Source organism: Argentina anserina, chromosome 3 (assembly GCF_933775445.1).
Source record: "Argentina anserina chromosome 3, drPotAnse1.1, whole genome shotgun sequence".
NCBI lineage: Eukaryota > Viridiplantae > Streptophyta > Magnoliopsida > Rosales > Rosaceae > Argentina > Argentina anserina.
Window position 1 is genome coordinate 30,303,402 of NC_065874.1, and position 13,914 is coordinate 30,317,315.

At 40.0% G+C, this 13,914-nt stretch overlaps 1 protein-coding gene across 7 annotated transcripts; it reads left to right on the plus strand.

Moving 5' to 3' along the window:
* The first annotated feature begins 1,720 nt into the window (after window positions 1–1,720).
* Window positions 1,721–12,954, plus strand: LOC126789505 (phosphomethylpyrimidine synthase, chloroplastic). 7 transcript variants are annotated; one of them, XM_050515669.1, is made up of 13 exons: window positions 1,721–2,722; window positions 2,944–3,009; window positions 3,101–3,235; window positions 3,372–3,437; window positions 3,694–3,879; window positions 3,972–4,058; window positions 4,180–4,293; window positions 4,409–4,533; window positions 4,620–4,728; window positions 9,359–9,678; window positions 9,814–9,941; window positions 10,082–11,591; window positions 11,976–12,201. In XM_050515669.1, the coding sequence occupies exons 1-12, from the start codon at window positions 1,871–1,873 to the stop codon at window positions 11,587–11,589; spliced, it is 3,696 nt and encodes a 1,231-aa protein (XP_050371626.1). In that variant the 5' UTR covers window positions 1,721–1,870; the 3' UTR covers window positions 11,590–11,591; window positions 11,976–12,201. The 7 variants fall into 7 exon arrangements, 5 of the variants coding, with proteins under 5 accessions (XP_050371626.1, XP_050371622.1, XP_050371624.1 ...); XM_050515665.1 differs by lacking the exons at window positions 9,359–9,678; window positions 9,814–9,941; window positions 10,082–11,591; window positions 11,976–12,201 and adding exons at window positions 4,826–4,951; window positions 5,173–5,490; window positions 5,564–5,687; window positions 6,096–6,729; XR_007671533.1 differs by lacking the exons at window positions 1,721–2,722; window positions 2,944–3,009; window positions 3,101–3,235; ... (4 more) ...; window positions 4,409–4,533; window positions 4,620–4,728 and adding exons at window positions 8,815–9,125; window positions 9,207–9,257; window positions 12,249–12,954 and having other exon boundaries at window positions 9,357–9,678; window positions 11,976–12,064.
* Window positions 12,955–13,914: the final 960 nt, after the last annotated feature.

A 13,914-nucleotide genomic window follows, 5' to 3' on the forward strand; every position in this document is an offset into this window, starting at 1 on the left:
TCGCCCAGTCAACCGGAATAGTTTGCTCGCCCCTCCGCTCGAGCAAAGTTTGTTCCGGCGATTGCTCAACCGCCTGGCGGAGCCCACGACACGTGGGTGACGTCAGGCGCGAGTTAATTTTTTTTTTCTGTTTGGCGTGTGCAATGCACGCACCAGTAAAAGATTTTAAAAATTTTAACGAGCCAATGAATGGCTGACACGTGGCTTAGCGAATGGGCCAATTGTATAATAGATCTGGGCATTCCATTTTGAATCAGAAATTTCGATCTAACGGTCAGAATTAATAGGCAACGGTTACTATTTGATCAGAACGAATATAAACTAAAAAAATAGTAAAAAAATCCCAAAATTTTCAAAACTCTCCCAAAAATTTGCCTATAAATACTATTTCAATATTTGATCAACTCACACCAATTTGTGCACAACAAATTTCACATCTTCCTCCATCTCTCTCTTATTTCATTTAGCATTTTTGTTCAAAATAATGGGCACCCATTGGATTTCTTCCGAAGATTTACAAATGTGCATTTTTTTTGTCCGTCATAGCATTGATGAATATGACGGTAACAAACAAAAGAGGGACAAATTGTGGGAGACAATTCATGCCGATTATATGCAAAATTGGGTGCTAGCACCGGGTGAGAAACCTCCGAATGAGCCAAGGACCCGAATCCCGCTCGCTTCTCACTACAACAAGTTCAAGCTACTCTTGCAAAAATGGGGCGAATGTTTGGCGGCGTCACGACAACGTATAGCTAGCGGCACTTCGCTAATGGACGAAGTAAGTATATTGTTTTATCATATTATAATTTTTATTTGATTATATGAATTAAATTCTTCACAATGGTGTGAGTATAGAATGACTGATATTAGACATTTAATAGCAAATTGGTCGAAAATCTTACCAGAAATCTGGTCCAATTATTTTGCCGACATTGACACGTGGCAGTGACACGTGTCAATTCTCTACTAGTCGAAAATCTTATCGGAAATCTGCTCCAATTATTTTACAGACAACGACACGTGGCAATGACACTTGTCAATTCTCTATTAGTCGAAAATCTTATCGGAAATTTTGGATAATATCGAGTCGATAATGATACGTGGCACATCATTATTGGTTGTAAATATATCTGGTAAAAAAATAATCATTTTACAACAAGATAAAATTGAATTACTCAAGCAAATTGTAAATAGGTGTGTGAAAAAATCGATTTGCTTGAGCAAAATATGAAATCGATTTGTTTGAAATAAAATTTGCTTCTGGAACCACTTTTCCTTGAGTAAAATCATTTTATGGGTGCGGATGCTCTTATAAGACTTGAAGATGATCATGTAGTGCTTAAAGATCGAATTAGTAACACTAAAGATGAAGATAATTTCATGGAGGAATCAAGTCCTGCGGTCCTCCTAACTCCGCCACAAAATGTCAAAATCGATAAACACTGGTGGCGTAATTACACACGTGTCACTCCATCCTACCTCAGACCACCACACTCCCGCCCCGCGACACAGACGATCCCTTTCCACGTTACTCAACCAAAATGGATAGCGTTACCCATGCAGGCCCCACATCGAAAGTAAAACCCATTAAAATAAAAAACCTAACGGCTGAGATCTTCACCCTCGTCCTCATCCAACGGTCCACATCCCAAGTTCAAATCTCTCGTCTTCCTTACCCCTCTCTTCTGAAGGCCCAAAGTTCCAACCTTTACCTCAACAAAATCAAAACCTTCATTCATAGACAAAATTGAAATTCTTCGAAACTCGCAAAAATTAGGGTAGAAAATTGATATAGCTCTGTGTATAAATATACGAACTTTTTGAATTTCCGTTTCTGGATTCGTTAGGGTTTCTTTTCCGGTCTGCCATGTCGTCGGCGACGGTGGAGTATTTCCGGCCAAAAATCCACACTCGGTTCTACTTACATTCCAATCCCAATCACAACAGATTGGGCTTCTTCTTCCTTCAATCTAGGGTTTTGAACCCCGACGCAAAACGCCGCCTTTCGGCCGCGGCGCCGCTCCCGACAGCTCTGAGAGTCTCGGAGAAAAGCTTCGGGCTTGGCCGGAGGTTGAGGACGGTTAGGGTTTTGGCGAGCGGGCCGGAGGGCGATTCCGGCGAGAAGAGCGAGGCCGGGGAAAGCCAGGGGAGTGTGAGCAGCGAGACGCCGGCGCCGAGTCCGAGCTCGCCGGCGGCGTCGAATCCGAGGAGAGGAGAGAAGCAGAAGAAGGAGAGCTGGTGGTTTTCGAAGGGTGGGAAATGGAAGTGGCAGCCGATTGTTCAGGCTCAGGAGATTGGGATTCTGTTGCTGCAGTTAGGGATTGTGATTTTCGTTATGCGGTTGCTCCGGCCCGGAATATCGTTACCCGGGTCCGACCCGAGGCCGCCGACGACGTTTATTAGTGTGCCGTATAGTGACTTTTTGAGTAAGATTAATACTAACCAGGTGCAGAAGGTGGAGGTGGATGGGGTTCATGTGATGTTTAAGCTGAAATCGGAGCCAGCTAGTGGTGAGGTGGTGAGTGAGGTGATGAGTGCTAGTGGTGGTTTTAGTAAGCAGGAGTCGGAGGCTTTGATGAGTGCGGTGCCGGCGAGGAGGGTGGTGTATACTACTACTAGGCCGACTGATATCAAGACGCCGTATGAGAAGATGCTTGAGAATGAGGTGGAGTTTGGGTCGCCGGATAAGCGCTCCGGCGGATTCATGAACTCTGCAATGGTGAGTTTTCGGCTGAGCTTGGTATAGAAATGTTGATATCTGTGAAGTAACCACTTTTGTTAGTTACAACTTACAAGTAGTTATTAGAGTAGTTAAAACATGAGCAGTTATGGTTAGAGTTTTATAACAGAATTTGCCAGTACTTTTTTTTTTGAAAGGAATTTACCAGTACTTTATGCGATGTAGTTCTAATTTATTGGCATTGGTTCTGCCTTTTGCAGATAGCTCTGTTTTATGTTGCTGTGCTTGCAGGGCTTCTCCACCGGTTCCCTGTAAGCTTTACTCAGGTGCGCATGCATGTTTTTCGACCTTTTGTAACTCTTTGTACCTATGAAACTTGTACAACATGATTCTTAGTAAATGTGTGCTTCTGTACAGCATACAGCTGGTCAGATTAGGAATAGGAAACCCGGTGGCTCTGGTGGTGTGAAAACATCTGAACCCTCGGAAGCAATAACCTTTGCTGATGTTGCTGGCGTTGACGAGGCTAAAGAGGAGCTAGAGGAGATTGTGGTATGCTTGACGCTCAATTTACTTATAAATCAACATTAGATCATTGGTCTTGTAGGAGCCTAGGAGGCATAACTGTCTTACTGATTTATTATATTCATGCATTTCAATATTATATAATCTGATGTCTCCTTGCCAGGAATTTCTTCGGAATCCAGACAGGTATATACGACTTGGTGCTCGTCCTCCCCGTGGTGTTCTGTTGGTGAGCTTTATTCTTTTGATGGTCAAATTTGAATCCAAATTCTTTAATGGTCAAATTAGAATTCTCCCACGGTATAAGTAATTAGTATAGAGTGCTCCCAACTAAATAGTATATTTTTCTTGTTATACCGTTTCACATAGTTAAAAAATTATGTTTTGTAAGAAATATTGATACCAATAATTTGGAATGTTCGGAATGGTACATTAATCCCTCATTGTTTAATTAAAGATTAGTAAGTGGCTTGTATATCTTGCAGGTGGGTCTTCCTGGGACAGGTAAGACTCTTCTTGCAAAGGCTGTGGCTGGGGAAGCTGAAGTACCCTTCATAAGTTGCTCTGCTAGTGAGTTTGTAGAGCTGTATGTTGGCATGGGTGCCTCTCGTGTAAGGGATCTATTTGCGCGCGCCAAAAAGGAAGCGCCATCAATAATATTTATTGATGAGGTTTGGATTTCTATATGTGATCATGTTGCTTAACTATCTTGATTCTTGACCTACTACAGTGGATGAAATCTTACATTTCTTCTGTTTTGCAGATAGATGCTGTGGCAAAAAGTCGTGATGGGAAACACCGCATTGTTAGTAATGATGAGAGAGAACAAACATTGAATCAGTTGCTCACTGTAAGGATCTTGATGTTACTTGGTATTTGGCATTTCAGTAACTTTGGCCACAACATAATCGTATTGAGGTTTATGTAGCTGTTATTAATTTATATCAGATGAATTTTAATTCAACTTGCAGGAGATGGATGGGTTTGACAGCAACTCGGCGGTTATTGTTCTTGGAGCTACAAATCGTGCAGATGTTTTAGACCCGGCACTTCGTCGACCAGGGAGATTCGATCGTGTTGTTATGGTTTGTATTACAGTCCTATTCCTTATCCATATGTCAATAATGATATGAATCCTGCCTCACTTAAATTAAATTTCCCCTCATGTAATCATACATCTTTGTGTGTATAAATTGTTAGGTGGAAACGCCTGATAGGATTGGAAGAGAATCAATTCTCAAAGTGCATGTTTCCAAAAAGGAACTTCCTTTAGCTAAAGACGTTTACCTTGGTGACATTGCTTCTATGACCACAGGCTTTACTGGGTAACCTTACTAAAAATTAAGCAGTTGGAGAAGAAGTTACACTTGTGACTACATATCCGCTTAATGTTTCAGTACATTTTCTACAGGGCTGATCTTGCAAATTTGGTGAATGAAGCTGCTTTGTTGGCCGGAAGAGAAAGCAAGGTGGTTGTGGAAAGGATTGATTTCATTCAGGCTGTGGAGAGATCAATAGCTGTAACTCTCTCTCTCTCACTCTCTCACTCTCTCACTCTCTCATGTGTTATTAATGTTTGCTAACCCTGTGTTCTCTTCGTTGAAACTATTGTTATAGGGAATTGAAAAGAAGACTGCCAAGTTGCAGGGATGTGAGAAAGGTGTAGTTGCACGACATGAGGCGGGTCATGCAGTTGTAGGGACAGCTATTGCAAGTCTTGTTGCTGGACAACCACGTGTGGAGGTTAGTTATTTCATTTTTTTTTCTTGTTTTTGCTTCCCATTGGAAATCTTTTATAGATCAAATGATGTTTCTATACAAGTAATTTGAAATCATTTGCAAGAGTTTGTAGGTAATTGAAGTCCTGCTTAGACAATATCTTGTCAATGGACCTTTTTTTTTTCTTGAAACGAACTCATAACGACTTTATGTACAGAACTATAACATTTACTTCATGTTGACAGAAACTGAGCATATTGCCAAGGACCGGGGGTGCATTGGGCTTTACTTATACTCCTCCAGCGAGTGAAGATAGATATTTACTCTTCATTGATGAATTACGTGGGCGTCTGGTTACACTTCTTGGTGGACGCGCAGCGGAGGAGTTTGTATATTCAGGTCGTGTATCAACTGGAGCCCTTGATGATATACGACGAGCCACAGAAATGGCATATAAAGCAGTATCTGAGTATGGTCTTAATGAGAAAATCGGCCCCGTGTCTATAGGCACTCTCTCTGCTGGTGGAATGGATGAGTCTGGAGGAATTTTTGGAAGGGATCAGGTCCTGTGTATTTAAATTATGTTCCCTGTTAATATACTTTCTGTAAATGCTGATCCTAGACTGATTTCAACAGGGACACCTTGTTGATCTTGCTCAACGAGAGACTCAAGAATTGCTGCAATCTGCTATGGAGGTAGCCCTTTGTGTTGTGCGTGCTAATCCTGTTGTTTTGGAGGGCCTTGGTGCTCATTTGGAAGGTGATATTTTTCGTCCTTGTTCTCCTCTTTGCTTATCTAGTTATTATATTATGTCATCTCATACGTTCTTAGTCTTGTAACTTTGAAAAAGCATCATGCTATATGCAAATTTTAGATTAATGTAGAAACCACAGGACATTGCTCAGGAGATATTGAATGGAACTTTCTATATGGGTATTTTTGACATATAGGCCAGTTTGTTAAGAAGGGAAAAAGTTGTGGTGTACTGAAAGATGCTTGTTCATGTTTGTTTTTAAAAGAATAAGATTGTTATTGTTATTTATTATCTCAATATAATTTTGTGCTCATCATAGTTTTCAACTTTCAGTTTATGATGTGGACTTTGTGCTTACATCATAAAAGTAACTCATATGGTTGATATGATTTTCCAATCTATTTCTTTCTCAGAAAAAGAGAAAGTAGAAGGTGAAGAGCTACACGAGTGGTTAAAATTGGTGGTTGCACCTGCAGAACTTGATGTCTTTATTAAAGGCAAGCAGAAGACTCTTCTCCCATTGCAAACCACCTCTGGTTAATAACTAAACCATCTTGCTCCTACTCCCTAATGCCAAGTAAATTAGGGAGTCACTTATATCCTTTTTGCCACTGTCTAGTCGGTGAATTCATCCTATTGATTGGCAGCAACTCACCTTCACAACTCTGTATATTTTCTTATGGTGAATTTTGGGTTCATTTTTAAAAGTCCCAACCTACTCTTCAGCTCTTGGTTTGAACTCACACTTTTCCCACCCAGCCAGTGAATAGGGATAAGAAAAAAGGTGATTTATATCTGCCCGAGCCTTCACGAGTGTACCGGCAATATCAACTGCATTTCAGGCGGGTTGGTAAACGAAACTATTGTACATTGACTGTTAATAACTACATATTGTCTGGCTCTTTGCGAAGATAAGCAATTTCAACTGTTGATCACATTATCTGGCTATCAGCAATTGTAATTGCCCTCAAGCTGTTTACGATATCTGGTTCATTTTGTTCGTGAACTGTATACAATATTTGTTATATGATAGATATATTCCTCTTTTATTGGTTGAAGGAGTTCAGATGAATGGTGTGCATAAATGAATTCTTGTTATGGCCAGTTTGGCTTTGGTGTACGGAAACTGGAATCAAATGCTACGGTCATTAGATGTGGTCGTTGGTCAGTTGGCTTTTTCTTTCTTGTGGTCATTATTTTTTGACTTTATTCCCCTTGCTGTGGTCGTTTTGCTTTCGCAGTTGGATTAGATATGATTTGTGTATTCATTATTATGAAATTTTCTTTATGTATCATTGATACCTGGCTGGAGTACTGGATTTTTGATAGAATTTGTAGGAGAAAATCTGAGTTGAATGATTTTGAAGTTGCTTTTCTATTGTTTTCATTGTGATCAGAGACATGATATGTTACATTTGGTCCAAAGCAATTCAGAGAAATTCTGTATAGCAATTGCAGATGATATATAGTGATTTTGATACATTGATATTTTTTTCAAAATAAATATCAGTGTCCTTTTCTGAAAGCAACCTATCCAATTTTTTTCTTTTGGTTCTAGCCAGGGAAGAATTGGAAAGCTTAACCTCAAAAGGACCACCGGTTCATGTGGTTTTGTTTCTTTCGTCCCTTTACAATGTCTTATTGATTCGGTTGTTTTTAGTGAATGCTCTTCATGTCTCCCATTCTGATGTCCTAACTATCAGTGAATCAAGGGTAACAAGCTGCTAAACAGGGCAAGTCTTAGGTTAAATGATGGGAATAAAGGAGTTGAAGTCTTCTCTTTTCCTGCATCAGTAGTTTACAGCATTTTCGTGTTGTCTTCGTTGTTGCTGAATCAGGTACTTTGGTCGAGACGTATATCAATCCCAACAAATTCACTTCTAGCCAACTGACCAAGACAATACGAGAAAACTCCTCTTTGTATGAAAGATTAAAACAAATCGAGATTACACAGTTTTCACAAAAACATGATTCTGCCCTTGTAGCCACCGTAAATAGACTCGTGTTCAACTCAAGCCTGGGTATGTTGTATCTACACCAGGGTTTTTACTAGGGGTGGGCACGGGATGGGACGGGACGGGACGGGACGGGGCTCATCCCACGTCCCGTCCCACTCTTTTAAAGCGGGACGGGATCGGGACGGGACGAGGGTTTTTAAGAATCCATCACACTCGGGATTAATCCCGGTTGGGACGGGACGGGATCGGGACGGGACGGGACAAATCCCACCTTCATATAAAATTAAATAAAAATATATATTTTTACTTTTTCATTAACAAAGTAACATTTAATAATGAAATTTTAACAAAAAAATGCATATTATGTTCAAAATATTATAATTTACCATTACTATTTGAGTTGATATAATTTTGGAGTTATTAAGAACATAAATTAGTTTCATTTTGATACAAATATATAAGAATTTTTAAGTTTTTATTAAAGGTGGGACGGGACGGGACGAAGCGGGATAAAAATTATTCGTCCCACGTCCCGTCCCACTATTATGAAACGGGACGGGATCGGGACGGGACAGACGTTTTTAGACCTCCGTCCCGTCCCTATGAATTTCGGGACGGGATCGGGATTTCCGTTTTTTATGCCCACCCCTAGTTTTTACCAACTTGATGTCCATGATGCTCAATAGTTATTGTAACATCTACAACGAAATAGACAAATAGTAGTAGGAACCAGAAACTATTTTGGAAAATAAACAGAGAAATATCTAGAGAAGATGGAAGTCACGGGACCACGCAGGCAATACCCTTTTTGGTAGTTTTTGGATTGGCACGGGAAGGCGCACTCATCGTTGAACTCCCCCTATAAAACGCAGCGCAATGTTAGGCTTTTACTCACAGTCTCAGATAGTGCTGTCATAGTGACCATTGAAACTTTCAGTGAGAGACTGTCAGTCACCCCAACACAACAAGATAAGATTGAACGTCTCAGCCCCAGATTCCAGGTCTCTCTTCTCTCTCTCTCTCTCTCTCTCTCTCTCTCTCAGATCGAACACTTCACCTGCCCTGTTTATAGCTGAACTTGGTTCTTGATTTTCTGGTTCTTTTCCCCAGATATGTAAGCGAACCCCTAAAATATAACCAGATTGTGAATTTTATGGTTGTATTGATTTTGGTTCGATATGCACAATTGATATAAGCTCTGATATAATTCTGTTCATATTGTTTTCTTTCTTTTTGATAAAGCTTGGTACTTTGGGTATTGTTAGTTTCGGGTTTCGGTTTTACTCGTCTGATTTTGTTTTGGATGTACAGAATTGTGTGTAGAGTGCATTGTGATTAGATTTCCAGTTTCTGCGACAACAATTGATGTTGTTTGGTCGTTCATGCAGATAAGGATGTTAAAAGAAAACAGAACAGATCAATCATATGTATTATGCTGTGTTGTTCTTTTGCTTTGTTCTAGTATATCTCAGACTTTGGAGCCCTGTATGTATAATTACAAAAGAATGTGCCTTTTTCAGTATGTTTTGTCTTTCTGATTTTGTAAATCTGATGTCTTGCGTAAAGTGAGTGTGATTGGAGACAAATTTCCTTTAGACTTTAATCAGGAAAAGAAAAGTGAGTTGATTTGCCACCCCTAACTCTTCAGTTTTAATTCTTTTTTAGCTATTTGTTGTGGATTGGGTTTCTGATGCTTCCATTCTTTGTTGGTCTCAGAGATGGCATCGGTGCATAGTGCCTTAACATCAGTTGTTTGCAAGAATGGCACTCACTCTTCGCCTGCAAAGTTCCCCACTACTCCCTTCTTGTCTGGGTTTGATGTTGTGGGGCGTCTTTCAAGCCCATTTAAGAAGGAGATATGTCTGAGTTCCATCAGCTCAGGTCCTAAGGCTACTTTAACTTTTGATCCTCCAGCGACCAATCCAGAGAAGGCCAAGTTACCTAATCTACCTAGGCATACAATTGATCCCGATTCTCCTGATTTCCTGCCTCTCCCATCATTCGAACAGTGTTTTCCAAAGAGCACAAAAGAACAGAGGTGTGTCTTTCTTTCTTTTTTGTTGATTTTACATGATATTCCTAACCGTACATGTAACTTATTACATCCAGTAACACTAGCAATTTACATTTCTGAAATGAGTTGTGATGTGCTGATTTGTGATATGCTCTGCAGGGAAGTCATTCATGAAGAAACTGGTCATGTGCTCAAAGTTCCTTTTCGACGAGTTCACCTGTCTGGAGATGAACCAGCCTTTGATAACTATGACACCAGTGGTCCGCAAAACATTAACCCACGTGTTGGTACGCATAACAAGTTTCTATATTTATCTTTTTTGTTGATAGTCTTTGCTAAAGATTTTTCACTTGAACCTCAGATTTTGTTGGGTTGAGGCTTACATTAACATGTTCTTGCCCATTCTTTTGGGTGATTTTGTTGACAGGCCTCCCTCCGCTAAGGAAAGATTGGGTTGACAGGCGAGAGAAGTTGGGCACGCCAAGATACACTCAGATGTACTATGCTAAGCAGGGAATTATCACTGAGGAAATGTTGTATTGTGCCACCCGAGAGAAGCTTGATCCAGAGTTTGTGAGATCAGAAGTGGCTCGCGGGAGGGCAATTATCCCTTCCAATAAGAAGCACTTGGAGCTGGAGCCAATGATTGTTGGGAGAAAGTTTCTGGTCAAAGTTAATGCAAACATAGGAAACTCTGCTGTTGCCAGCTCTATCGAAGAGGAAGTTTATAAGGTCCAATGGGCGACTATGTGGGGTGCTGACACTGTTATGGACCTCTCTACTGGTCGCCATATTCATGAGACGCGTGAGTGGATCTTACGAAACTCTGCTGTACCAGTAGGGACTGTACCCATCTATCAAGCACTTGAAAAGGTAGATGGAATCGCAGAAAATCTTAACTGGGAAGTGTTCAGACAAACTCTGATTGAACAAGCTGAGCAGGGTGTAGATTACTTCACCATCCATGCTGGGGTTCTTCTACGGTACATCCCACTAACAGCAAAGCGAATGACAGGAATTGTCTCACGAGGTGGATCCATTCATGCAAAATGGTGCTTAGCTTATCATAAAGAGAATTTTGCTTATGAGCACTGGGATGACATACTTGACATCTGCAATCAATATGATGTGGCCCTGTCAATAGGTGATGGGCTGAGACCTGGTTCCATTTATGATGCCAATGATACTGCACAGTTTGCTGAGCTCTTAACTCAGGGAGAACTGACCCGTAGGGCATGGGAAAAAGATGTACAGGTAATGAATGAAGGACCTGGACATGTTCCGATGCATAAGATTCCTGAGAACATGGCAAAGCAGCTGGAATGGTGTAATGAAGCGCCTTTCTACACTCTTGGTCCTTTGACAACCGATATTGCTCCTGGATATGATCACATCACCTCTGCCATTGGTGCTGCCAATATTGGCGCTCTAGGCACTGCCCTTCTCTGCTATGTAACCCCTAAAGAGCATCTTGGGTTGCCCAATCGGGATGATGTGAAAGCTGGAGTTATAGCATATAAGATTGCTGCTCATGCTGCTGATCTAGCCAAAGGTCATCCACATGCCCAAGAGTGGGATGACGCATTAAGCAAGGCAAGGTTCGAATTCAGGTGGAGAGACCAATTTGCTTTGTCTCTAGACCCTATGACCGCCATGTCCTTCCATGATGAAACCTTGCCTGCAGAAGGTGCCAAGGTGGCCCACTTTTGTTCAATGTGTGGTCCTAAGTTCTGCTCTATGAAGATAACAGAGGATGTTAGGAAGTATGCTGAGGAGCATGGTTATGGAACTGCCGAGGAAGCTGTGAAGCATGGTATGGATGCCATGAGTGCTGAGTTTCTTGCTGCCAAGAAAATTGTCAGTGGAGAACAACATGGCGAAATTGGGGGAGAAATTTACTTGCCAGAAAGTTATGTAAACTCCGCAGAAAGGTGAAGGTCAGTAGACGTTTCTTCTTTTAGTTTTCGTATTGTTATATAGTTAACTGCTTCAAAAAAGGATCTGAAAATTATGTTTTGAAGTACAAATGTTGATTTGACACTTGCAATCTCTCCTAACCAAGGATACAATTTGCATGTTATAGAACATTAGTCCAGTCTCAAGATCTATAACTGGGCCAGTAGAGTTGGGATGTAATTTCAAGGGACATGTCACATAATTAGAGCATTGGATATGATAATTTATTGTATCAACAATCAACGATATAACAGCATTTCTCAATTTTCTGCAACCAGCATATATATCAGATACAATAGTATATGATCCTGATCTATTCTCATTTCCTAATTCTAAAGTGTGAATATGCTTACTTTACTTTTCAGGATGATATAAAGCAGAGAATAACTGGAACCAGTTTGACAACACTGGAGGCTTTCATCCGTGATTGGCTTTTCCAGAATGGAGATCTTAGGTTTTCATTTTCATTATGTGGTATAGACCAGTAGTTGGGTGTGTTTAGTACTTTTGAAGACTTTGATCTGTCTTTTTAATTTTTCTGCTTTTGCATGTGTTTCTCTTTAATAAAATGCTTCCTTCATGATGCATAGACATTTGATTTATCCTGTGGCAGTTTATTAACATAAACGACGCACCAGGGGTGCCTTTATCTGCTCGAGCACTACCTCTTTGGTTAGGTTTCGAGCAGATCAGGCTGAGATAGTCCCTTTGAACCTGAACAGGTTAATGCCTGCGTAGGGAGTGTGCATTTCTTTTTCCTATCTATCACAGGGAGGGTGAGCTTCTGTTGATGGCTTGGGCTAGCTGTTAAGTCACGCACATGGTTGGGAGCAGCTGACTGGCAATTTTATGATGCATGCTCTTCTTTAGGACAGCTCTGCCAAAGAGGAAAACTATATGCAGCGTAACCCCTTAAACTATTCCTACATGGTAAAGTAAACCTTATTTGTTTCCTGTATTCCAATTGCTCTCCCAACTCGGTTTTAGATCCGGTGGTGAACTTCGGTGAACAACTTCCGGCTAGCACAAAATCAATCTTTAAAGATCATCTCCATTTAATCATGTTATAATTGAACATATTCGGCAACGTAATCCATGGTTTAAACTAAAACTAATGCAAACAGAATAGTGATGATTTCCGTTCGCATTAATTTTATGTAAAGATCTTCAAAGATTGATTTTATGTTTGAACAGTTTTTTATCATGGATTACATTGCCAAATATGTGCAAATAACAGTTTGAACCAAATTTTTTGTCCGAGTAATAGAGTGGACCTACCAAACATAGCACAAGCTATACGACATTGTAAATTCCCTACAGGGGAATCAATATTTACTAATGACATAATAAGTTGAGTTTAGCAGGTCATCCGGCTTAAGGGTCATGATTGATACTAAGCTACTGTTAAAATATAATGATGATGTCACTGATTATGTAAGAATCTAGTCAATATGGGATTGAGAAATGATGAGAATGCTCTATACACACTGCGGGCGACTGTAACACGAAGTATGGATCATGATTGATACTAAACTACTGTTAAAATATAATGATGATGTCACTGCTTATGTAAGAATCTAGTCAATATGGGATTGAGAAATGATGAGAATGCTCTACACACACACAATGCGTGCGACTGTAACACCACAATGCCGCCTGGGATCATATCAGTTTTCCTAAGCTGCCATCCTCTCCATTCTCCTCTTCTCTGTTACAAATTTGAAGTCTATTCTCTATTCCAAAAACTTGATGTGCATCTGTTTAACAAGCCACCTAATGACCTAAATACGTTTTTCAATAGTTAGATATGTATGTGCAGATCATCCATACAAAATTTCACCAAATTTAGTGATCGTTAAGGTATCAAAACACTATTAAATCTATGAAACAACCGAATATGTCAAACCAGAATTGTTATTATAAATCATAATTGTGAAAATTGAATAAAATTTTGTATGGATGATCTACACATACATATCTAATTATTGAATAGTGGAGATGTGAAAAAGTGACCGAAAAACTAGTCAAATAAGGACATCCACATTTTAATTATATATATATATATATATATAAATGATTCGTCATTTGAATTTGAGAAAGAATCATATAGCTCACTGTACAGGTTGTTTAGCTTCAAGCCTTCAACTAGTGCCGGGAGTATGGTTTTTCCGTAAAAACTTACCCTCTCCTTGCCTTGTTGAGGAATGCATTATGTAACTGTGTTTGGGGCAGATGATTTTGTGAAAATTGAATAAAATTTTGTATGAATGATCTACACATACATATTTAATTATCGCACTTTAA